Source organism: Lontra canadensis, unplaced genomic scaffold (assembly GCF_010015895.1).
Source record: "Lontra canadensis isolate GAN:19392208 unplaced genomic scaffold, GSC_riverotter_1.0 scaffold2, whole genome shotgun sequence".
Lineage (NCBI taxonomy): Eukaryota > Metazoa > Chordata > Mammalia > Carnivora > Mustelidae > Lontra > Lontra canadensis.
The window spans coordinates 60,855,817-60,876,369 of record NW_022630996.1 but is presented as its reverse complement, the minus strand read 5'-3'; the positions used below and the strand labels follow the sequence as shown (position 1 = coordinate 60,876,369).

The following is a 20,553-nucleotide window of genomic DNA, read 5'->3' as shown; positions in this document are numbered from 1 at the left end:
TTTTTTTTTTTTGAGGTTTAGAGTTTGAGGAACCTAATCAATAGTATTCTTCCTTTGTGATAAATTCTGAACGAACTGAGCGATAACCTGATAAAAGTTAGAGCTGTGGAGATCAGAGTATCCCCTATAAAAAACTGGATATGAGGGTGTAGTTTAGGTTTGTAGGACTGGTGGCCTTCCTGAATCCTGAACTCCAGAATTAGACTTACCCACTCAGTCCCACTGGCACCACAAAACAGCGGGTGTCTCCACGCAAGAGAATTTTTAAGGGACAGCACTGAGGCACGGACAAGAGTGTGTGCTCTCTGCAGACAGCCTGGTCCTAAAGAGCAGAGCAGAGTTATACCCGCCTAGTTTCTTACTCTAAAGGACCAGCATACAGGGCTTTGATGTCCATTTCCGTGAAATAAAGCCGGGGGAAGAAAGGTGGTTCCATTTTTCCCAAGTGGTCAGTGGTTCTGTGAAGACTGGAAACCATTAAAGGAACCATATTATGCTCCGCTGAAATAGCAGATTGATTGTAGGTATAGTTTTGGAATTTCAGAGCTGAAAGTGATCTTGAGACATTTACTTCATTTACACTCTCATTTTTATAGATGAGGCAGATGTGGACCTAAAATGGTCGACTTACTTAAGACAACACAAGTGGAAGAGCACATCTTCTGAGTCACCATGTTGACACTATTTGTAAATAGTAATCATAAGGTGTTGCTTTTTAAATAGAAAATTAAGTGAATTTCCTCATTTCCCTTTTTTTGTGCAGTAAAGAAAGATATGGGAATGTTAAAGACGATAAAACAAATTCATAATCCAGCTACTTTATTTTTTTATTTTTAACATTTTTTTTAAAGATTTTATTTATTTATTTGAGAGAGAGAGCAAGCTCGAGCAAGGGCAGAGGCAGAGGGAGAAGCAGACTCCCCACTGAGTAGGGAGCCTGATGTAGGGCTCAATCGCTTGGCAGACTGAGCCACCCAGGCGCCCCAATAATCCAGCTACTTTAAAACAACTATTGTCATTTTCACATACTTTCTCTTCCAAAGCTTTTCAATGCGTGGGACTTAAATGTGAAGCATACCCATGACATCCAAATTGGAATTGTTTTCTGAGGGAGGGCTCACTTTGCTTCATGTGAAAGGACTTACTTTGCTACTTGTCTTTTTTATAGAGAACCATTTGAAGGAATGCAAGGTAATACCAAGAATACGCTGTAACACATCTGGAAATTATTGTTCCAACATCAGCTTTGGTTAACTGTGATCTTGGATGTGCTTGTCTGAAACTAAAATGAGAGCTGAGACCAGATAGGGCAAACGTGTGTCTTTTGTACTTCTCCTCACCGGATCAGTTAGCAGTGAGCGCACTGAAGTCGTGTGGAGGGCGGCTAGGTTCAGCTAGCCGGACTGGCCTGGGGAGTCCACCCCAGGAAGGAGGGGGAGTGGCGTCTTTGTTTGCATGGGGATTTGGGCAGTTGCCAAGATTCTAGCTGGCTGAAAAATTCAGGGACTGAGTACTTTAGAAGCTCATTTTTCTTCTGAATGAAACGAATTTCTAATTTTACTGAGTTTTAAGTAAAGTTGTATTTTTCAGATGGATGAGTATGTGATACCTCTCTATCTAGAGATGTAGCTCAGGGGACCACTTCTTCTGTTTTCATGTGATGACAAAATCATTCCACATAAACTTACACACACACAAAGGCATTGTGAATCAAGCCCAGAAAACTTCAACTGAAGCATAGTATTAGTTTTTTGCTCAGTGTGAGTGTGATTTTCCGCTGAATAAACCCCTCAGCCAGATGTCTGAAAGAAGAGCATGTACACTTGATTTTCTTGAAGCATATTCTCAGAATTAAAACCAGAGTATTCTGGTAATTAAGTTCTTGCGAATAGGGATTTGGATCTAGATCTTTGTTATTTTGTTTGAGGATCAAACAGAGCGGAAGTATTTTAGTATTTAAGGTCAAAACTCAGCCAATTGTTTTTTTGGTAAATGATACAGTAACTATAAAACCATAGTTTCTATACTGTTTGACACATGTATGTTTATTACATAAAAAAAAAGGTGAATGGGATTGTATTTTACATTTCAGATTTATAAAACACAATGTCTTTTTGTTCCTTAGGGTCATCATTGCAAACATCAGTTATCACTATATAAATTAACACTGAAAATGGTATTAAAATATGTTTAAAGTTTATATAAAGCCAGACAAATTTGTTTTTACAACAGTGCATGGAAAGACGTGCTCATTGATTATTCAAGATTTGGTAATGAGTGTTTTTAAAATAACATTTATTATTTCTCATTTATTTATCAAAGCTCTATATTTTTAAAAAGCCAGAAAAATACAAAGAAAATAAAATAATTTATAATCCTAGTTCTCAGAAATTATTATGTCTACGTACATAATGGGGATCACTCCTATTCTATGTGTGTATACACACAGGTGCTTCTATAATCTTCTCACATGCCACACATTTGGACATTTTTTTGTGTAGTTAAATGGCTTTATAGAGCATGATTGTCATGATGCATCTGTGAGAATCAGTGTGTTCCATCTTACGGATATACCGTTATATTCATCCTTCTTTTGGACATTTAGATTGCTTTGAATTTTTTTCCTCTTTAAAATAATACTGTGATGGGGCGCCTGGGTGGCTCAGTGGGTTAAAGCCTCTGCCTTCGGCTCAGGTCATGGTTTCAGGGTCCTGGGATCCAGCCCCACATCGGGCTCTCTGCTCAGCAGGAAGCCTGCTTCTCCCTCTCTCTCTCTGCCTGCCTTTCTGCCTACTTGTGATCTCTGTCTGTCAAATAAATAAATAAAATCTTTAAAAAAATAATAATACTGTGATTAGTGTTTTACATAAATATGTTGGTGCATCTGCAATTTCATTAGATTAAATCCTTGGAATTTATTAGTCATTTGATTGTGAAGTTTTGAAGATCTTGAGCATGCTGCTCTACAGAAGATTATGCTAGTTTCCTTTCTCCACAGTGTATTAACTTGACAGTTTATCTATCCCATTGCCTGGTTTTAATTCCTCATAAATGAAAAATGACTTATGTCATTTGCATTTTTAAAAGATTTTGTTTATTTATTTATTTGACAGAATGTCATTTGCATTTTTTAAAAAAGATTTTGTGTATATTTGACAGAGAGCCCATACAAGCAGAAGGAGCGGCAGGCAGAGGGAGGAGGCAGAAGCAGGCTCCCCACTGAGCAGGGGCACTGGGATCATGACCTGAGCAGAAGGCATAGGCTTATCTGAGGCGCTGGGCATCCCCAACGTTTGCATTTCTTTAGTTGCTATTAAGTTTGAATCCTCCTCCCTACCCCCATTTCTCGGTTCTCTGCTGTTGTGGTGTTCATTCTATATAGGGGTGCTTCTTTTATGCTTTGGTTTTTTAATTTTTATTTTATATATTGATTTATTGATTTATTTTAGGGAGAGAGAGCAAGTTGGGGGAAGGGCATAGGGAAAGGGAGTGAGAGAAGCTGACTCCCCACTGAGCACCTGGCTGGATCTCAGGACCAGGAGATCATGATCTGAGCCAAAATCTAGAATCTGATGCTCAACCCACTGAGCCACCAAGTTGCCCCTCTGCTTTGGTGTTCTTAATAAAGCTTCCTCTACTTAAAGCGCTGCAGCAGGAGGGAAAGAGCATGAAGTTTTAATTCATTCAGACCTGGGCTTGGATTTCAGTTGTCACTTACATATTTTCCATGTGTCTTTGGACAGGCTGTCATTTATGAGCCTGAAGTTCACTGAGCTGCAAAATAGAAACATTATTGGATCTAAATGAGACACTTATCTCAGGAGAGTCACTTAATGGTAGCTACGGTTATCCTCTTTTTTCTCATCTCCTTATTATCACCTACCTGTCATTTTCTCTTGAGGTAATTTTGAACCCAACTGAAGGAAAGGTCCATGAAAGTCTGCTGTTTGTCTATAAACAGGGTGGGCAGGTTTTCCTCATGGTTCACCTAATGGTCACAGTTGGAATCTTCTTTTTTATTCTTATGATAGCTTACTGATATCGCAAGCTTATTGATAGACATTTCTGTTATACATATGGTGAGAGAGCCCACAATGGAACAGTGGTTTTTTGTTTGTTTGTTTCTTCCAAAGTGAAAGGGTGAGGCGCGAGTCTCTAATTCAGCTCATTGTCTCCTACAGCTGAGAAGCTGTATCCCACTCCTGAGTGCTTTGGCTACATCTGGTTGATTCGAAAGAGGCAAACAGCAGTTTGAGTATGTCAGATTTAGGATGTGTGACCTACACATTCCCTTCCCAGTGCCAGTGCGGCAGGTGGAGATGACATGGTACAGATTTCGGCAGCCTTGAGCTCTTACACACTAGACCGTTTATGTTTTCTCGGCTTGGGAGATGACAGGCACCAGCAGTGTGGTTTCTCAGAGATAGCCCATCATGACCAGAGGCAGAACTGTAAAAGGGACTGCTGGATTTTATTCAGCAAATCTGCCACAGTTGTGGGACATTAGGGCCTTCACTGACCCCTTATCATTTAGGGACAGATGCTGCACTCAAGGCTACAGGGGGAGCAAACAACTTTTATATATTTACATATGTAAATCCACAGGCTTTAACCACCTGCCAGCTCCTCATTTCAACCAGAGAACTTAATATTAGCTATTATTATTTCTCTCAAATGAGGCATTTTCCCAGCCAATAAAGCTAATTGCCCTTGACTACCCTATTCCTACCAGTAGACTTTTTATATTAGCATTTTGAAATACATTAAATAAGTATCTGTTCTACCAAATGATGTCTTTCGTCAGTCTCACTAAACTGATCAAAAGGGGAGCATTATAAACCTTTATGCCAGGCGCTAACTGGCCTTTGGAAAAGGAGGATAGTAGTCTTTTCCTGTACTACCTACAAGAAGATATACAATTAATTTCATTCTTCTATAATACTTGATCCCTAACACAAGTAGTCATGAAGACCATGTCATTACATCATGTCTTTTAGACTGTAGCCCTTCAAAGGATCATGCTAGCTGGGTATCATAGCAGGTTTATTTAGCTAACGGATGACCATTAAAGGGCATCCCAAACTACACATATGTGAAGACTGACTTAGTTTGCAGTTGTAATATGGTAAAGCTTTTTATGACTGGGAGATATTTATGATTGGGACTCCCTCTGCCTTTTGAAGGTCACTTTGCTTTTGCTCTAAAGTGGTTCTGATTTAAGATACCATCCACATATAGATCACAGACGTTGTAAAATACGTTGTACTGTTAACCGTAGATGATACCGATTCTGATAAAGGCTTCACAGTCTACCCATGCCTCAAAACTTCATGTGTTAGGTAGATATACATCATGTTAAATAGGCACCATTTTTATTTTGTTAATTATATTGCAGCCAAGCCGGAAATTTAAAAAACAAACAAACCAGAAACAGAAGCAGTGGGCTATAGAAAGATGAATAAGACTATAATACACCCCTAAGGAGTTTATTTGAATAGAAAATATGATCACAGATAAATACAATAAATGACAGAATGGGATAAATTCTAGAGGAGACACCCCAAAAAAGATGAAAGAAAGCTTTACAAACTTACAGGGAAATAGGAACTTAACAATTTTTGCATGCTAGGATGAGTACAAGGAAGTTTTACCCACACGGGTAAAGCCTGAGCCTTGTAGCTGCATTCTGGTCCTGGTGAACTTGGACCAAGGGAATCCAGAACTTGGGAGGCAGAAGAAATGTAAAATCACTCATAAATTCACTATCTTGGGGCACCTGGGTGGCTCAGTCATTAAGTGTCTGCCTTCGGCTCAGGTCATGATCCTGGGGTCCTGGGATGGAGCCCCACATCGGGCTCTCTGCTCAGCGGGGAGCCTGCTTCTCCCTCTCCCACTCTCCCCACTTGTGTTCTCCCTCTCGCTGTGTCTCTCTCTGTCAAATAAATAAGTAAAAATCTTTAAAAAAATAATAAATGCACTGTCTCTTTCTGTTTCCTATCCCAATCTCATCTCCCAGTTCTGGTTCCCAGCCACAGTGATGTGATTAGAATCACACTTGAAGAACTGTATTTAGTTGTGGTTTATCGTGAGTTGTGGGAGAGCAGAATGCAATAAATACATTACAGTGTAATTACATTATTAGTGATCTGAGCAGTCAGGGAATAGGAAGGAATGAAAACAAGGATCCTTTAAAAGATAGACTCTCAAAAAAAAAAAAAAAAAGATAGACTCTCTAGGAGATTTTGACCAATTTCAAGTGTGTATAGGGTCAGGGGAGAGGGAGAAGAAGATATGTTCATGACCAACTGCCTTTTCAAGTCCACCTGACCGAAAGGGTCCAGTTGCCATCAAGTGGGAGAGAGTTTGCAGGAAGCAGAGTATGGGGAGCAGTACAGTTTTCTTTGGGGCACTTTGAATGTGAGGTGCTATGAAGGCTTCGAACTGGTCAGCATCGAAATGGGGGCCATAGCCTAGTCAGGCTGACACATCAAAGACCATCACAGTTGGTGTGAGTAGTCCGGTCTTCAGTGCATCTTCTCTAAGGAGTGAAAACCAGTTTGTGTACATCACCGCCAGGATGCATTAGATCCCATTCCTTTCCTTTGCTGCATTTCAGTGAACTTTTTTGAGATTCCTCACCTACTTGTTTGGCAGACGGTTCAGCCTCATCGATGTCTTTGAAATTTCTTCTGTCACCTAGGTAAACACACAGTTTCTGAGAGTTTTATAAAGACCCTTATGTTAGGAACCAGACTTTTAGTTTAAGTTGGAGACATTTAATCCATACTGTTGTTTCTACTTGTTTCCTGGAACAAATGGCAAAATTCCTTGAAAGGCTCTTCTACTGTCTCCCGGCAAAACTTTGGACCTGGGGTGGGTGGTCTTCCTAAGGTTCCCAAGACGGTGGAGCTTAGTGTTTAGTTCTCATGATACCCCTTGGCCCTTCCTTCAGAGGTACAGTCACCCTTGGGGGCTTCACATGGGGGGCGTAAAGGTCGATACCTTAGGAAAGTCTCCCTTCCCTTCCCAGCCTCAAGAGAAGCTCTCAAACCCCTTTTGGTGTAGCCAGCCTCCTCCTTTGTCCCCCTTAACCTCGCCACCCATGCATATGTTGTTAGCACTCCATTCCATCAGCTCTCCTATTTAGACAATTCAGAATAATCTCCTTCCATGGGACTTCGGAAACACAGTGTTGGCACTGGTAGGGGAAGAGGAAGGAAATACCAACTGCTCAAACAAATGCTAGAACAGATCCGGACTTACTAACTCATCCTGTTGCATCTGTATGAGAGTATTAACTTCTGTGAATGAAAGGTTAGCTATTTATCTTAGGAGATTACCCTCTATCCCTCCGAAAAGGTGCCAATTGGTGCTAATTAGTTCAGTTTTTTCTGTGATAAAGACACCTGCCCAGTGGGAACTGGACCAAGGCCACCAATTTATGTCATGCTGGCTACCAGTTCTCAGTTTATAAAGCATATGTCTCCAATTTAAACCAAATTCTGGCTGAGCTGAAAGAGAACATTGCTAATTTCTCGTGGATATGTTTAGTTGTTTATAATAATTTGGAAAATACTGTGAAAAACATGAGCATCAGTGGAATCACCCAGTTTCCTGTTAAACTGTCTACTGCAAAAACACGCTAATTTGGGCTTCGTTGTCTTAGAATTTGTCCAAATTTAGGATCAGCTCGGTTTATGTTTATGACAGAATTTCTTTGTCATTTTACTTTAATGGCATTAACTGTTTTTGCAAGGAGATATTAAAGCTTTTGAAACTTTTCAAGTACTTAACCAACACATCTTTGCAGATAAATGATACTAATTATAATTCAATTCTCTTTTCTCAAAATGGAGAGATATGGGACCTTCTAATCTTTTTATTTCACTGAGAATCTGTGTATACATAGCCTTAATAAGACTCTACTTATTTTGAAATATTTTATTTAAAGTCTTCATAGATACAGCTTATTTTTCCACAGAGTCAGTCAGAGCTATTCTAAATTTAAAGAGTTAGCTCCTCCAAATTTGGTTGTTGGTTGTCTCTAAACATGAAGTAGTTGGTGCCATTGGTGACACAAAAATATCTATTTGATTTTATCACAGTTTGGGGGCACATTCTGTGACTATGTCTAGGGATATGAACATTTACCACACTGTAAGAGTTGTTAAAAAACCTTTATCAAGATATGATTATCAGATATCAAAAGACTAGTTTTTGGAGCCAGAGAATTTTCTATTTTTTTTTAAATTTACATTAAAAATTTTTTTTATTAACATATAATGTATTATTAGCCCCAGGGGTTCAGGTCTGTGAATCGCCAGGTTTACACACTTCACAGCACTCACCATAGCACATACCCTCCCCAATGTCCATAACCCAGCCACCCTGTCCCTACCCCCCTCTGCCTGGCAACCCTTAGCTTGTTTTGTGAGATTAGGAGTCTCTTATGGTTTGTCTCCCTCCTGATCCCATCTTGTTTCATTTATTCTTTTCCTATCCCCCAAAGCCCCCACTTTGCCTCCCAACTTCCTCATATCAGGGAGATCATATGATAATTGTCTTTCTCTGATTGACTTATTTTGCTCAGCATAATACCCTCTGGTTCTATCCACGTTGTCGCTAATGGCAAGATTTCATTTCTTTTGATGGCTGCATAGTATTCCATTGTGTGTGTATATATATACCACTTTATCCATTCATCTGTTGTTGGACATCTAGGTTCTATCCATAGTTTGGCTATTGTGGACACTGCTGCTATGAACATTCGGGTGCACATGCCCGTTCGGATCACTACGTTTGTATCTTTAGGGTAAATACCCAGTAGTGTGATTGCTGGGTTGTAGGGTAGCTCTATTTTCAACTTTTTGAGGAACCTCCATGCTGTTTTCCAGAGTGGCTGCACCAACTTGCATTCCCATCAACAGTGTAGGAGGGTTCCCCTTTCTCCGCATCCTCGCCAACATCTGTTGTTTCCTGACTTGTTAATTTTAGCCATTCTGACTGGTGTGAGGTGGTGTCTCATTGTGATTTTGATTTGTATTTCCCTGATGCAAAAGTGATATGGAGCACTTTTTCATGTGTCTGTTGACCATCTGGATGTTTCCTTCGCAGAAATGTCTGTTCATGTCCTCTCCCCATTTCTTGATTGGATTATTTGTTCTTTGGGTGTTGAGTTTGATAAATTCTTTATAGATTTTGGATACTAGCTCTTTATTTGGTATGTCATTTGCAAATATCTTCTGCCATTCTGCCCGTTGTCTTTTGGTTTCATTGACTGTTTTCTTTGCTGTGCAAAAGCTTTTGATCTTGATGAAGTCCCAGTAGTTCATTTTTGCCCTTGCTTCCCTTGCCTTTGGTGATGTTTCTAGGAAGAAGTTGCTGCGGCTGAGGTCGAAGAGGTTCCTGCCTGTGTTCTCCTCAAGGATTTTGATGGATTCCTTTCTCACATTGAGGTCTTTCATCCATTTGGATTCTATTTTCGTGTGTGGTAAAGGAAGTTGTCCAGTTTCATTCTTCTGCATGTGGCTGTCTAATTTTCCCAACACCATTTGTTGAAGAGACTGTCTTTTTTCCATTGGACATTCTTTCCTGCTTTGTCAAAGATTAGTTGACCACAGAGTTGAGGGTCTATTTCTGGGCTCTCTGTTTTGTTCGACTGATCTATGTGTCTGTATTTGTGTCAGTACCATACTGTCTTGATGATGACAGCTTTGTAATAGACCTTGAAGTCTGGAATTGTGATGCCACCAGCTTTGGAGAATTTTCTGTTTTAAGGGCTTTTTGATGGTTAATTTTATGGGTCAACTTGGCCGGATCACAGTTCCCAGATATTTGGTCAAACATTTTAGATGTTTCCGTGAGGGTGTTTTTGAATGAGAGTAACTTTTCAGTTGTATGTTGAGTAAAGCAAATTGCCCAACATAACGTGAATGAGCTTCATCTAGCCAGTCAAGGCCTGAATAGTAGTAAGACTGACTTCCCCTAAAGAAGAGGTACTTTCCCTAGCAGGCTGCCTTCAACTTGAACTGCAGCATCAGCTTTTCCCTGGGTCTCCGGCCTACTGGCTTACCCTGAAGATTTTGGACTTGTGAGTCTCTCTGATTGAGTGAGCCAATTTCTTAAAATAAACGTGGTTAAATATAAATACAAATATTATATATATTTGTTATATATTATATAAATATGATGTATATTATACTATATATTATATACACACATGTAGACACAGTGATACACACACGTCGTCTTGGTTCTGTTTGTCTGGAGAACCTGGGTTCTTTGTGTTGCCTTTTGAACTAGCCTGCTCTTTACTGCTCACTCTAGAGTGTGCTTGTTTTTTTCACTTCCTGTTCTTTAGTTTCCCTGAAAACACTAGGCTTACATTCAGCGAAACTAAAGACTTTGTCTTCATTAACTATCCTTGGGTATGACATGCACATGGTTCTCGGAGCTTTGGGTTTCTCAAATAAAAATATAAAAAGTCTGTGCTCTCTTTACTCTTTCCTGCCTTATTTACTTGGTATAAGGGTTAATGATAATTTGTGTTAAGTTTTATCCTGTCTGTAATTTACCTGCCATTACTTCACCATTTATGCATCGCAATATTTATGGGTAGAACTTTGTTTGAGGAGCCTTTAGTTAGCATTCCAGGTGTGTTGGTCAGGAATCTTCATTCTAGGATTAGTTAGTATTTGAAACACCCTAACTAGAAGTCAACACTTCAGAATTAGGTGCTTTCAATCTGCACAAAAGGCTTATTAATATTATTTATTAACGTTAAGGATGTTACAAATTATGGGTGAAATGAATGGTGTTGCACATATATGGACTGGCCTTAGAAATAGTTCATGTTAATGGGCCTTGAATTAGGCAAGGCCAGCAACCTAACTAACAGCTTTCAGAGTAACACCTACTTTTAGCCCTCATTCGGCTCTGTTCCCCAATATGGAAGATTCTGCTGAGTGGACCTGATAGAAGGCTAGACACATCTGCTGTAGAGTGTTGTCATAACTGCTTACGAACCTTCCTGCAGGTTCCTTGTCAGAGATACCCTAGAACAGAAATCTGGGCCTTTGCTGAGTTTACAACATTGAACTGTGGGTCTCTTTTTCTACCTTCCCTCTCTTCTGTGTATCTGTCTGCAACAGAAAAACCTCACCTATGGGGGATCTTTGCAAGACTCGGGGTGTTTGACCCCAAGCTGAAGTTGTCCATTGCTCGAAGGCCATCAGGGTGCTCCTTTCTGGGGATGCTTCATTGCCACGTTTCTCTCCAACACTTTCAATGTACGGATTGTCTTCTCCCTGCTTTGTTTTGGTTTCGGTTTAGAGTCACTTCAGCAGAGGCACTGAAATCACGGGAAGGTGGGTGGGAGTCCTGGTGAGGAAGCTCATGGTAAGTGGGGCCTGTTTGTGAAGCACGCGAGTGCTTGGCCAATGCCCGGGCGCGCACTGTGCCAAGCCATCCTCTGAAACGTGGCGTGCTAGAATCTGGAATGTTTTCCGTCTTTGATGTGTCAGGAAGATGAAGCGGAACCAGACAGCAGGTGGAACCAAGACCTGTGGAACATTGTGGGAGATTCCTTCCAGTCAGTATTTATATAAAATTCTGAATTTATTCGGACCTGCGTTGATAAAAGAAAATGTGTTATAAGGAAGTAAAGGAAATACTTTTTTTTCCCCTTATTGTTCAAAAAGCGTTGCTGTTGTTTTGAAAAAGTGCTGTAGCTCAAACCACCAGAAGCATGCAAAAGAATGACCTTAGTTAAAATCTTAGAGTAAGCTAATTTTAACTCTATTTGTTTTGGATCGCCGTGGGTTACTGGGTCAGAAATGTCACTGCTAACTGTATTTGTAAACTTGTTCCCCTTAAAAGCCTACCTCTGCTGCAAAGTAAGGGAGAAGGTCTTGTTTTGTTTCCTTTGATGAAGGAACAGAATATCATTTGTTGGCTCTGAAAAAAGAAGTCAAGTTTAAACATCCGTTTGTTTGCTTAGTGAAATAACACAGGAACAATGTGAAGGTGACCAAACTAGATAGATTGATTGATTGATTGATTTTGATGGTGTTGAACATTAGGGCCCAGGATACTGTTAGCCTTTAGTGGTTTTTGCATTCCAGTAATATCACAATTGGGTTCTGATTATTATTTGATTAGCTGTCCATATCTCTGGAAAGCATTTATGGTAATATAAATAAAATTGGTAGAACTATTTTAAGAATATTAAAAGAACCAGGGTCACATTGATGAAAGGGAAAGTATTTACCTCTGTTAACATCTCTTTTATCTCTGAGGTTTTTTCCTGGTCAAGGTAAAACAAAGCGAGGCCGGTGATATGCCAGTGTGGGCTGATGGTGCATTGCCCTGGACACAGGCAGGGATTTTGGCAGGCCAGTCTATATTTTAGTGTCAAGATAGTTATGTAGATTTTGGTTTCAGGGACAGTAAGCATCATAGTGGATGACATATTCAATACTTATTTATGAACAGGAGTATGAGAGGAGTGTAGGTAATCTGGGGAAGTAGTCGTATTATCTCATGTATAACCCTGGGAAAGCCTTCTCTCCCCCACATTGAACCGTCATGATTACACGGATGGTCTCATTTCATTTTCTCAATAACTTTGTTGGATCAGTGTAATTATGATAACAGCCATTTTGTGAATAAGGACACTGAGGCGAGAGCTACAGAGCTAGAGAATTTAGGACATCTTTAAATTAGATTAAAATTGGGCTCATACCAGTTGGGAATATATATATGTAGATAAAGATGTGTGTATGGATACTGATGTATAGACATATATGCAGTGTGCTCTTTGGTTTCCATAATATAAACATTTCAGAGCCTTTCATGTCAGCAGGGATAGAACTTTTTAATCATTGCATAAAATTACATATTCATATGTACCATAATTAGTAAGACATTTTCTGTCAGTGGACATTTAGGCAATTTCCAGCTTTGGGCTCTTACAGATAGTGCTATGATGAACTCTCTTGCATGTACATTTTTGTGCACATTTGCAAATATCTCTATAAATACCCAAATGTAGGATTATTAGGTCAAAGGCGCTGACATTTAAAATCTTTTTTTTTTTTAAGATTATTTATTTATTTGACAGAGAGAGACAGTAAGAGAGGGAACACAGCAGATCATGATCTGAGCCAAAGGCAGATGCTTAGTGACTGAGCCACCCAGGTGCCCCTGACATTTAAAATCTTGATAGCTATTCTCAAATTATGCTTTTTCCCCTTGCTTTTCCAAGAGCATTCCTTTCCCTGTATTCTTATGAACACTAGACGTTGCAGTCTTTTTTTTCTCTCTCTCAACTATTCTGTGGGTATTTGAATACCTGGTATTTCTTTGTACTTGAAATTTGCTTCATTTTTAATGAAGCTGAGCATCTTTACATCACTTATTGAACATTAATATTTCTTCATTGAATTCTACTTAATTTCCTTTTCCCTGCTTACACATGCATTTGGTTGAAGTGGTAACGTTCTTTGTATATTATGCATATTCATATTTCTTCTTGGTATTTAACAATTTTTCCTCCTCATATTTGATTTTTCTTGTAATTTAATTATGGCATATTTTGTTGTCTAGAAATTTTTAGCATTGAATTTTAATCACATAGCTTATTCATTTCTTTGAAGATTTCTAGGATCTGTGGCTTTGTAGGAACATCCTATCTAGCGGATTAAACGTTGTGCCATATTTTCTTTAGCACTTTTAAAGTTTATAAGTTTTTTTTATTCTTGACCAATTGAAATTTTACTTTTGCTATTGATATGAAATAGGATTTTTTTTCACAAAGATATCCCATTCTTTCCCTATTTATTAAATAGATCACCCCAACTAATTTGAATAGAAAAGTAGAGGAGTAGAACAGAATAGAACCCCAAAATAGATCTTCCTGAGGGTCCAAACTATATTGCCTTAAAAAATGAAGTTTTATTATATGTTTGATATCTTATAGGGTCTGATTCCATTCTACTCTTTTCAAACAGTTTGTTAGTTTTCCATGAAAAATGTGAGTGGGATTTTAATTTTGACTGCCTTGAATTCATAAATTAAATTGGGGCAAACTAACATTTATAGTAATTTAAGAGCATAGATAACTTTACAATATTAAGAATTTTATCCAGGAAAATAGTGTGTTATTATACATATTTAGGGCTTTTTGTATTTTCAGTTAAATTTTATAGACAAGGATATCCTTACACATTTATAATTAGTGATTCCTGGGTATTTTATGTTTCTGATCTTTTCTGTCATACTTTTAAACTGTTTTGAATTTTCTTAATATTTTTTGGTTACTTTGTAGAACTCTTACTGGTTCTAATAATGTTTATGTTAAATCTTTTGGATTCTTCAAGTAAATGATATAGCTTTCTCTGCACCTAATGAATTCTGGCTCTTCTTTGAAAAAGAAAATTTATTAGATTATTACATGTAATATATATTATATTATTTATAGGTTTTTCCTATGTACCCACATAATTTACCAGACTGTGAGCAACCTGAAGATGAAAAGTATCTTACATTATTTATTTTCTACAGAATGAAATAGTGGTATAGTCCTCTGATTGCTAGGTACCTCAAAAATTGCTTAAAACACCATTTTCCAATATGGAATCATACAGTTAATTGCTTTATTTAGTTGCAGAATAACCCCAAATGAACTTTATAAACTAGACCAGTTGAGGAAGAACACTCTGACAGAGTATTTTGGGATCCTGAAAGAAGTCAGGAAGGTGTTAATTTATTGGAAACAGTTCTCCCGTACTTATATTTTTTACACACACACACACACACACACACACACGAATACACACACATATTTATTGACTTACTCTGTGGTAGCAAAATTGAGGCCTGTTCCAGGGTGGATATCAATTGAATCTTTGTTTTACAGTCAATATATATTCTTGGACTTTCAGCAGATGTAGATAAGCAGCAGACATCAGTGGAGTAATTTCCAATCATATCTGCCTGTAGTTTGCAGGACATGTAAATTCCAGATCCAGCTAAAATTTTTTTGTGTGTCTTTAAAGGTTACTCTCCTAGGCATGTTGCTTTGTAGTCCACTCAGCTGTCTGTGTTTTCTAAAAGAAATGAATATAGGTATGGATTTTTTCTTTTTTTTTGGACCTAGGACCCTATATTTGAAATGTGCATTCTAGGTCTTCTACACTCAGATATAGGAATTCTTGTTTATTCTTTAAGACTCATCTCAAATATTTTGCCCTTCATGAAATTCTCTTTCTCCAGCAAGTGAGAAAGATTACTTGGCATATTCATCTGTTACATCAGGTATCACGTTATATACCGTGTTGTTTACATTGATTTCTGTATCCCTGCTAAGCTGTGAGCTACTTGAAACCATACCTTCTCCAATGTCCACAACTTCCAGTGTCTGACATGGAGAAAGGTACAAACCCTATAATTTAGAAATATGCTTTTGGATGCAGTGATGTTTATTATGGTGGGGAAGTGTGGTAGAGACCAAATGAGTGGCTTGAGGCCATGAAAACATGTTGAAAGTCAGGAAGAAAAACAGTATTCATCCTGGTACAAATATTATAAATGACATGATTTTGATAAATTTATACCACACTACATCTGCGTCTATATATACAGCATATATTCCTGATTTATAGGTTACCATATATAGCATACGAGAGTTGCCAGTTTTCCAATAACATGAATGTAGAACACACCTGGACCAGCAGGACCAGCTTTATCGGCGATAGATTTGGTTTCTTTCATCTCTGACCTTCTGTTCTGCTTTCTTTTTTAATTTATAGCTTCTTATGTATATTAAAGCTTCACCTAGATTTTAAGATTTTGAAGACATTACAGAGTTTTTTCAGGAACAGTTTAGATACTTAATATTTATTTAATTTAATTTAAAAATGTCAGTTTTTATTATTACATGTTCATTGGACTTGGTGAATTGCACATTTCTTTCTTTTAGATATTCCTCAGTGACTTGAGTAAGGGATGGTATACCTATTTCTAGTTACTTTTCAAATAGAACAAACTCAGAAGAAATAAGGACAATCAAATTTTGGTTTTGAAAATGGAGGAAACAATTGACATAATATTTAGGAAAGCTGATGCCATCCTGGTTCTCTGCAGCTCTTGAGCAGTATTTTGATAGTCATTTTGTAGAAAGGCTCACTGAGATCTACATGCAAGTAAAATAAGAGAGGACAAATGAGAGCATCACATGCTCTGTGCAGTATATATGTGCTACCAAAGTGAGCTGCTCAGTACAGTATAGAAGTCAGTTTCAGTGATTCTGTGACTGAAATAGAATTATTGTACCGACACACCACAATGCTGGGGCACGTGTAGGTCATAGCATGAAAGGGACTCAGTGCGGATGTTTGCTTAGGTAGTAGCTTCAAGGTCCTTCTCCATGGTTCCATCAGGAACCAGTAGAGCATTGCAGCTAATATGGTATACTCCGATTCCATAAAAAGCAGTGAATATTGCTATTCAAATAATACATCCTGTGGCTGCTGTTGTCTCTCAGTTCATTAAAAGTGATAGAATGGCATACATTTCAAAATGTAAGTTATTTTTATTCTGATTGAGTTTTCCTTTTCTTAACATCTCCATTGCTTTTAGAGAGAAAACAATTGTTTCAACGAAATTCATGGTACAAAATTTTTAATTTATATAGGTTTAGATACTTAGCAGGTTTTTTTTTTTTTTTTTTTTTTTTTAAATCAAGAAAGCCATCTTTCTGGATTGTCATCTTGTTGACCTCCTCCTACAGGTTTTCAGCACATACTCCAATGAAGACTATGACAGGAGGAACGACGAAGTGGACCCTGTGGCTGCTTCGGCTGAGTATGAGCTCGAAAAACGTGTAGAAAAGCTGGAACTTTTCCCAGTGGAACTAGAGAAAGGTATGTGAGCTCCACAACATTTGTAATCTCACTATATGGCTATTTTAGCAACACAGAAATGACTTTATTTTTCTCACGTGTAGCCTTTTTCCCCCCAAAGGGTTGGATAAAGTGTTAATTCTCACGGAGGATTTAATTTATTAAATTTCAAAAGTAGTTGATATGACCTCTGCATAGATGGTAGACTCAAAGACTTTCTTCCCTTCTGCTTCCAATGGAAAGCCATCAGCTTTAGTTAGCTGGGATGGTGCTGGGAGTAGGGAGGTGTGGGTGGGGCCTGATGTTTGGTTGGTATCTCCGCAAAGGTCCAGGGCTGGTGAGAGCTCAGAAGGAGCAGGTGGAAGGAAGGGGGGCAGGTGGTTGTGTTTGTGTTTGTTTTTTTCATTCTTGGTGGAGAGGGAGTGGTCATGGTTGGTCTCTGAATGTAGTAGGTGGGGGAGTGCAGGGCTTTTGATTATGGATTTTGGAATGGAGAATCCTCTGTGAGGGGAGAGGGCTAAGAGAGCAGGGAGAATGGGAGCAGAGGGGCTGCCTTTTTGTTTCTGCTCTGGGAATCTTGGCCTGCTTGTAGTGGGAAGTGAGGACCCAGGGGCCCAGAGATTGCCATGTTTATCGTCCTGTAAGATGGGCACCAGGGAATGGACTGGGACTCAGTGAACAGGGAGATAATCACATCTCAGAGAGCTTACAAAAAAGCAGAACAAACAGATGAAAACTTGAATGACAAAAAGAAGCAAATGAAAAACCAAGTGAGGATATCAAGTATGGCTTTAGAAAGACATTCTTAAGCCAGTCAACAAACAACAAAAACATTGATTTTAAAATGTAAAATTACAGTAGAGGAACTGAAGAGGAAAAGATGGTATTGTTGAGATTCAAACTGGTGACCTCGAAGGTCAGGCCTAAGAAATGAGCCAAACTAATTCTTAAACAACAGAGCAAACATCCATGAAAAGTCATGACAGAGACCCAACATATAAACTATAGGTGACAGAAGGGGAAAAGTCAGCAGAGTATGAGAGACATATTAGACAAAACATGGAAGAATTTTTCCTGAGCTCAGAAAAGACTTGAGTCTCCTATTTGGAAGGGGTTAGCCAACTGATTGAGAGAGGACTTGAAAAACACCTGTACTTAGGCATAGCCTGGGAGAAGTCCTCATCATCAACATATAATGTAGGAATTTTACAAAATACCGCACTCAAATCAGCGCAAACAAAGAAGCAAAGGTACTTGCCAAAGCCACATTATTAGACTAGCATCAGATTTCTCACTTGTAACACTGGACGTGGGAGGCAGACATACCGTTTCACGCATCGAAGAATCCCGTTATCTGTCCCAGAGAGCTCTTCTCCTGGTGAAAGAAGGAAAGTTGCTGTATCTAAGGATCTAAAGGACACAACACCTGCCTACTTCCCGATTAGCAAGGGGGAAAAGAAACAACAACTTGTTCTAAACAACAAAGGTGAGGGGAAAAGAGTTGAAAACAAATTATTGGGCATAAAATTACTTGGGTTACAAAAATGTAAAGAATACCAGTCATTACACCAGACATGACTGGCTAATTGTTCCCATTAAGAGACACTTTTCATTTGGGGTTACAAAGATGTAAGAATGATACTTACATTTTTCATTTGTTTAAAATGTAAAAACCATTCCTAGCTTATGGTCCATACGAAAACAGCTGTGGGATTTGGCTGTGGGCCACTGTATTGCTTATAATAGCAAAAATGAGTATAATCCAAATATTCATTAATGACAGAAAAGGGTAAAATGAAGGAGGCTCAGTTCTATGCAGTAGTGTGTATGATTCTTACAAACATGAAATTGTGGGGGGGGAGATAAAAAGCAAATCACAGAAGAAGCCATTCAGTATAATTCCATTTATTTAAATTTCAAAGCCAGTGAAAATTAAATGGCGTAACGTTTAGAGATACACAAATAAATGGTTTTAATAAGTGGTTTTAAAAATGGTGGGAATGATTGATACAATATTTAGGACAGTGGTTACCAAGGGAAGAGTTATGATACCAGGGAGGGGTACAGAATGGGCTTTTCAGGTGTTGGTAGTATTCTGTAACTTGGTCAGTTTTATTTTTCTTCTTTAAACACAATGTTTTGTAAGTAAATGTTTTCATAGACTCTTTTGTGTTTTTCACAAAATCAAAGTTGAAGCTAGGAAAATTAAGCTAGAAAATAACTAAATTATTTTCAGTCTTTCGAGAAGCCTCCATCCTGTTTCCCCAAAATGGCTGTACCAGTTTGTGTTCCCAGCAACAGTGCACGAGGGTTCCCCTTATTCTGCATCCTTGCCAGCACTTGTTACCTCTCATTTTTTTGATGATAGCCATTCTAACATCCTAACTCTAATAAGGTGATTTCTCACTGTAGTTGTGATTTGCATTTCCCCGATGATTAGTGATGTCGAATACCTTTTCATGTAACCGGTGGCATTGTATGTCTTCTATGGAAAAATGTCTGTTCGCTTCCTCTGCCTATTTTTAATAGGTGTTTGGTTTTTGCTGTTGAGTTGCATGAGTTCTTTATATATTTTGGATACTCACCCCTTACCAAGTATTTTCTCTCATTCTGGACGCTGTCTTTTCATTCTGCTAATAGTTTCCTTTGCTGTGAGGAAGTTTTTTTAGTTTGATGTAGTCCCACTTGTTTATTTTTGCTTTTGGTGTCAAATCCAAAAAGTCATTACCAAGACTGATGTCAAGGGACTTACCTGCTATTTTCTTCTAGGAAGAATGTCAACTTTCAATCCTTTTGAGTTGGTTTTTATTTATGGTAAGATAGGGGTCCAGTTTCATTATTTTATATGTGTCCATTTTTCCCAGCACCATTTATTTGAAGTGGCCATCCTTTCCCTGTGGTATGTTCTTGGCTTCTTTGTCATAAATTAATTGACCCAATATGCATAGGTTTATTTTAGAGCTCCCTTTTGTGTTCCACTGATCTTTGTGTCTGTTTTTATGGCAGTACTGTACTGTTTTGATTGCTGTTGCTTTGTAACATGGTCTAAAACCAGGAAGTGTTATGCTTCTAGCTTTGTTCTTTATTAAGTTTGCTTTAGCCATTTGGAATTTTTTTTGTAGTGCCATAATTTTAGAATTGTTTGTTCTATTTCTGTGAAAAAAAGTCATTGAAATTTTGATAGAGATTGAATTGAATTTGTAGGTTTCTTTGGGTAGTATGGATATTTTATTAATATTAATTCTTTGAATCCTTGAGTATGGACAATCTTTCCACTTATTTGTGTCTTCAGTTTCATTCATCAGTGTCTTACAGCTTTCAGAATTTCTGATCTTTCACCTCCCTGGTTAAGTTAATTCCTAGGTATTTTATTCTTGTTAATGTTGATGTAATTGTGAATGGAATTCTTTTCTCTGCTTTTTAAAAAGATTTATTTATTTATTTTTAGAGAGAAAGAGGGAGCACATGTGCTGGGGGGAGGGGCAGAGGAAAAGGAGGAGAGAGAATCTTAAACAGGCTTCACACCCAACATGGAGCCTAATTCAGGGCTCAATCTTTGGACCCTGAGATTATGACCTGAGTTAAAATCAAGAGTTGGATGCTGAACCAGCTGAGCCACCCAGGTGCCCCAGAAATTATTTTCTTAATTGCC

The 20,553-nt window shown here is 38.3% G+C and overlaps 1 protein-coding gene across 12 annotated transcripts in view; it reads left to right on the top strand.

Moving 5' to 3' along the window:
* PPP1R9A (protein phosphatase 1 regulatory subunit 9A) overlaps positions 1-20,553 on the top strand; it is a 303,872-nt gene that overhangs the window by 138,812 nt on the left and 144,507 nt on the right. For all 12 annotated transcript variants that reach the window (XM_032874822.1, XM_032874813.1, XM_032874796.1 and 9 more), the window contains one exon: positions 16,790-16,922. In XM_032874822.1, coding sequence (XP_032730713.1) covers positions 16,790-16,922 — 133 coding nt within the window. The remainder of the gene's footprint in view (positions 1-16,789; positions 16,923-20,553) is intronic.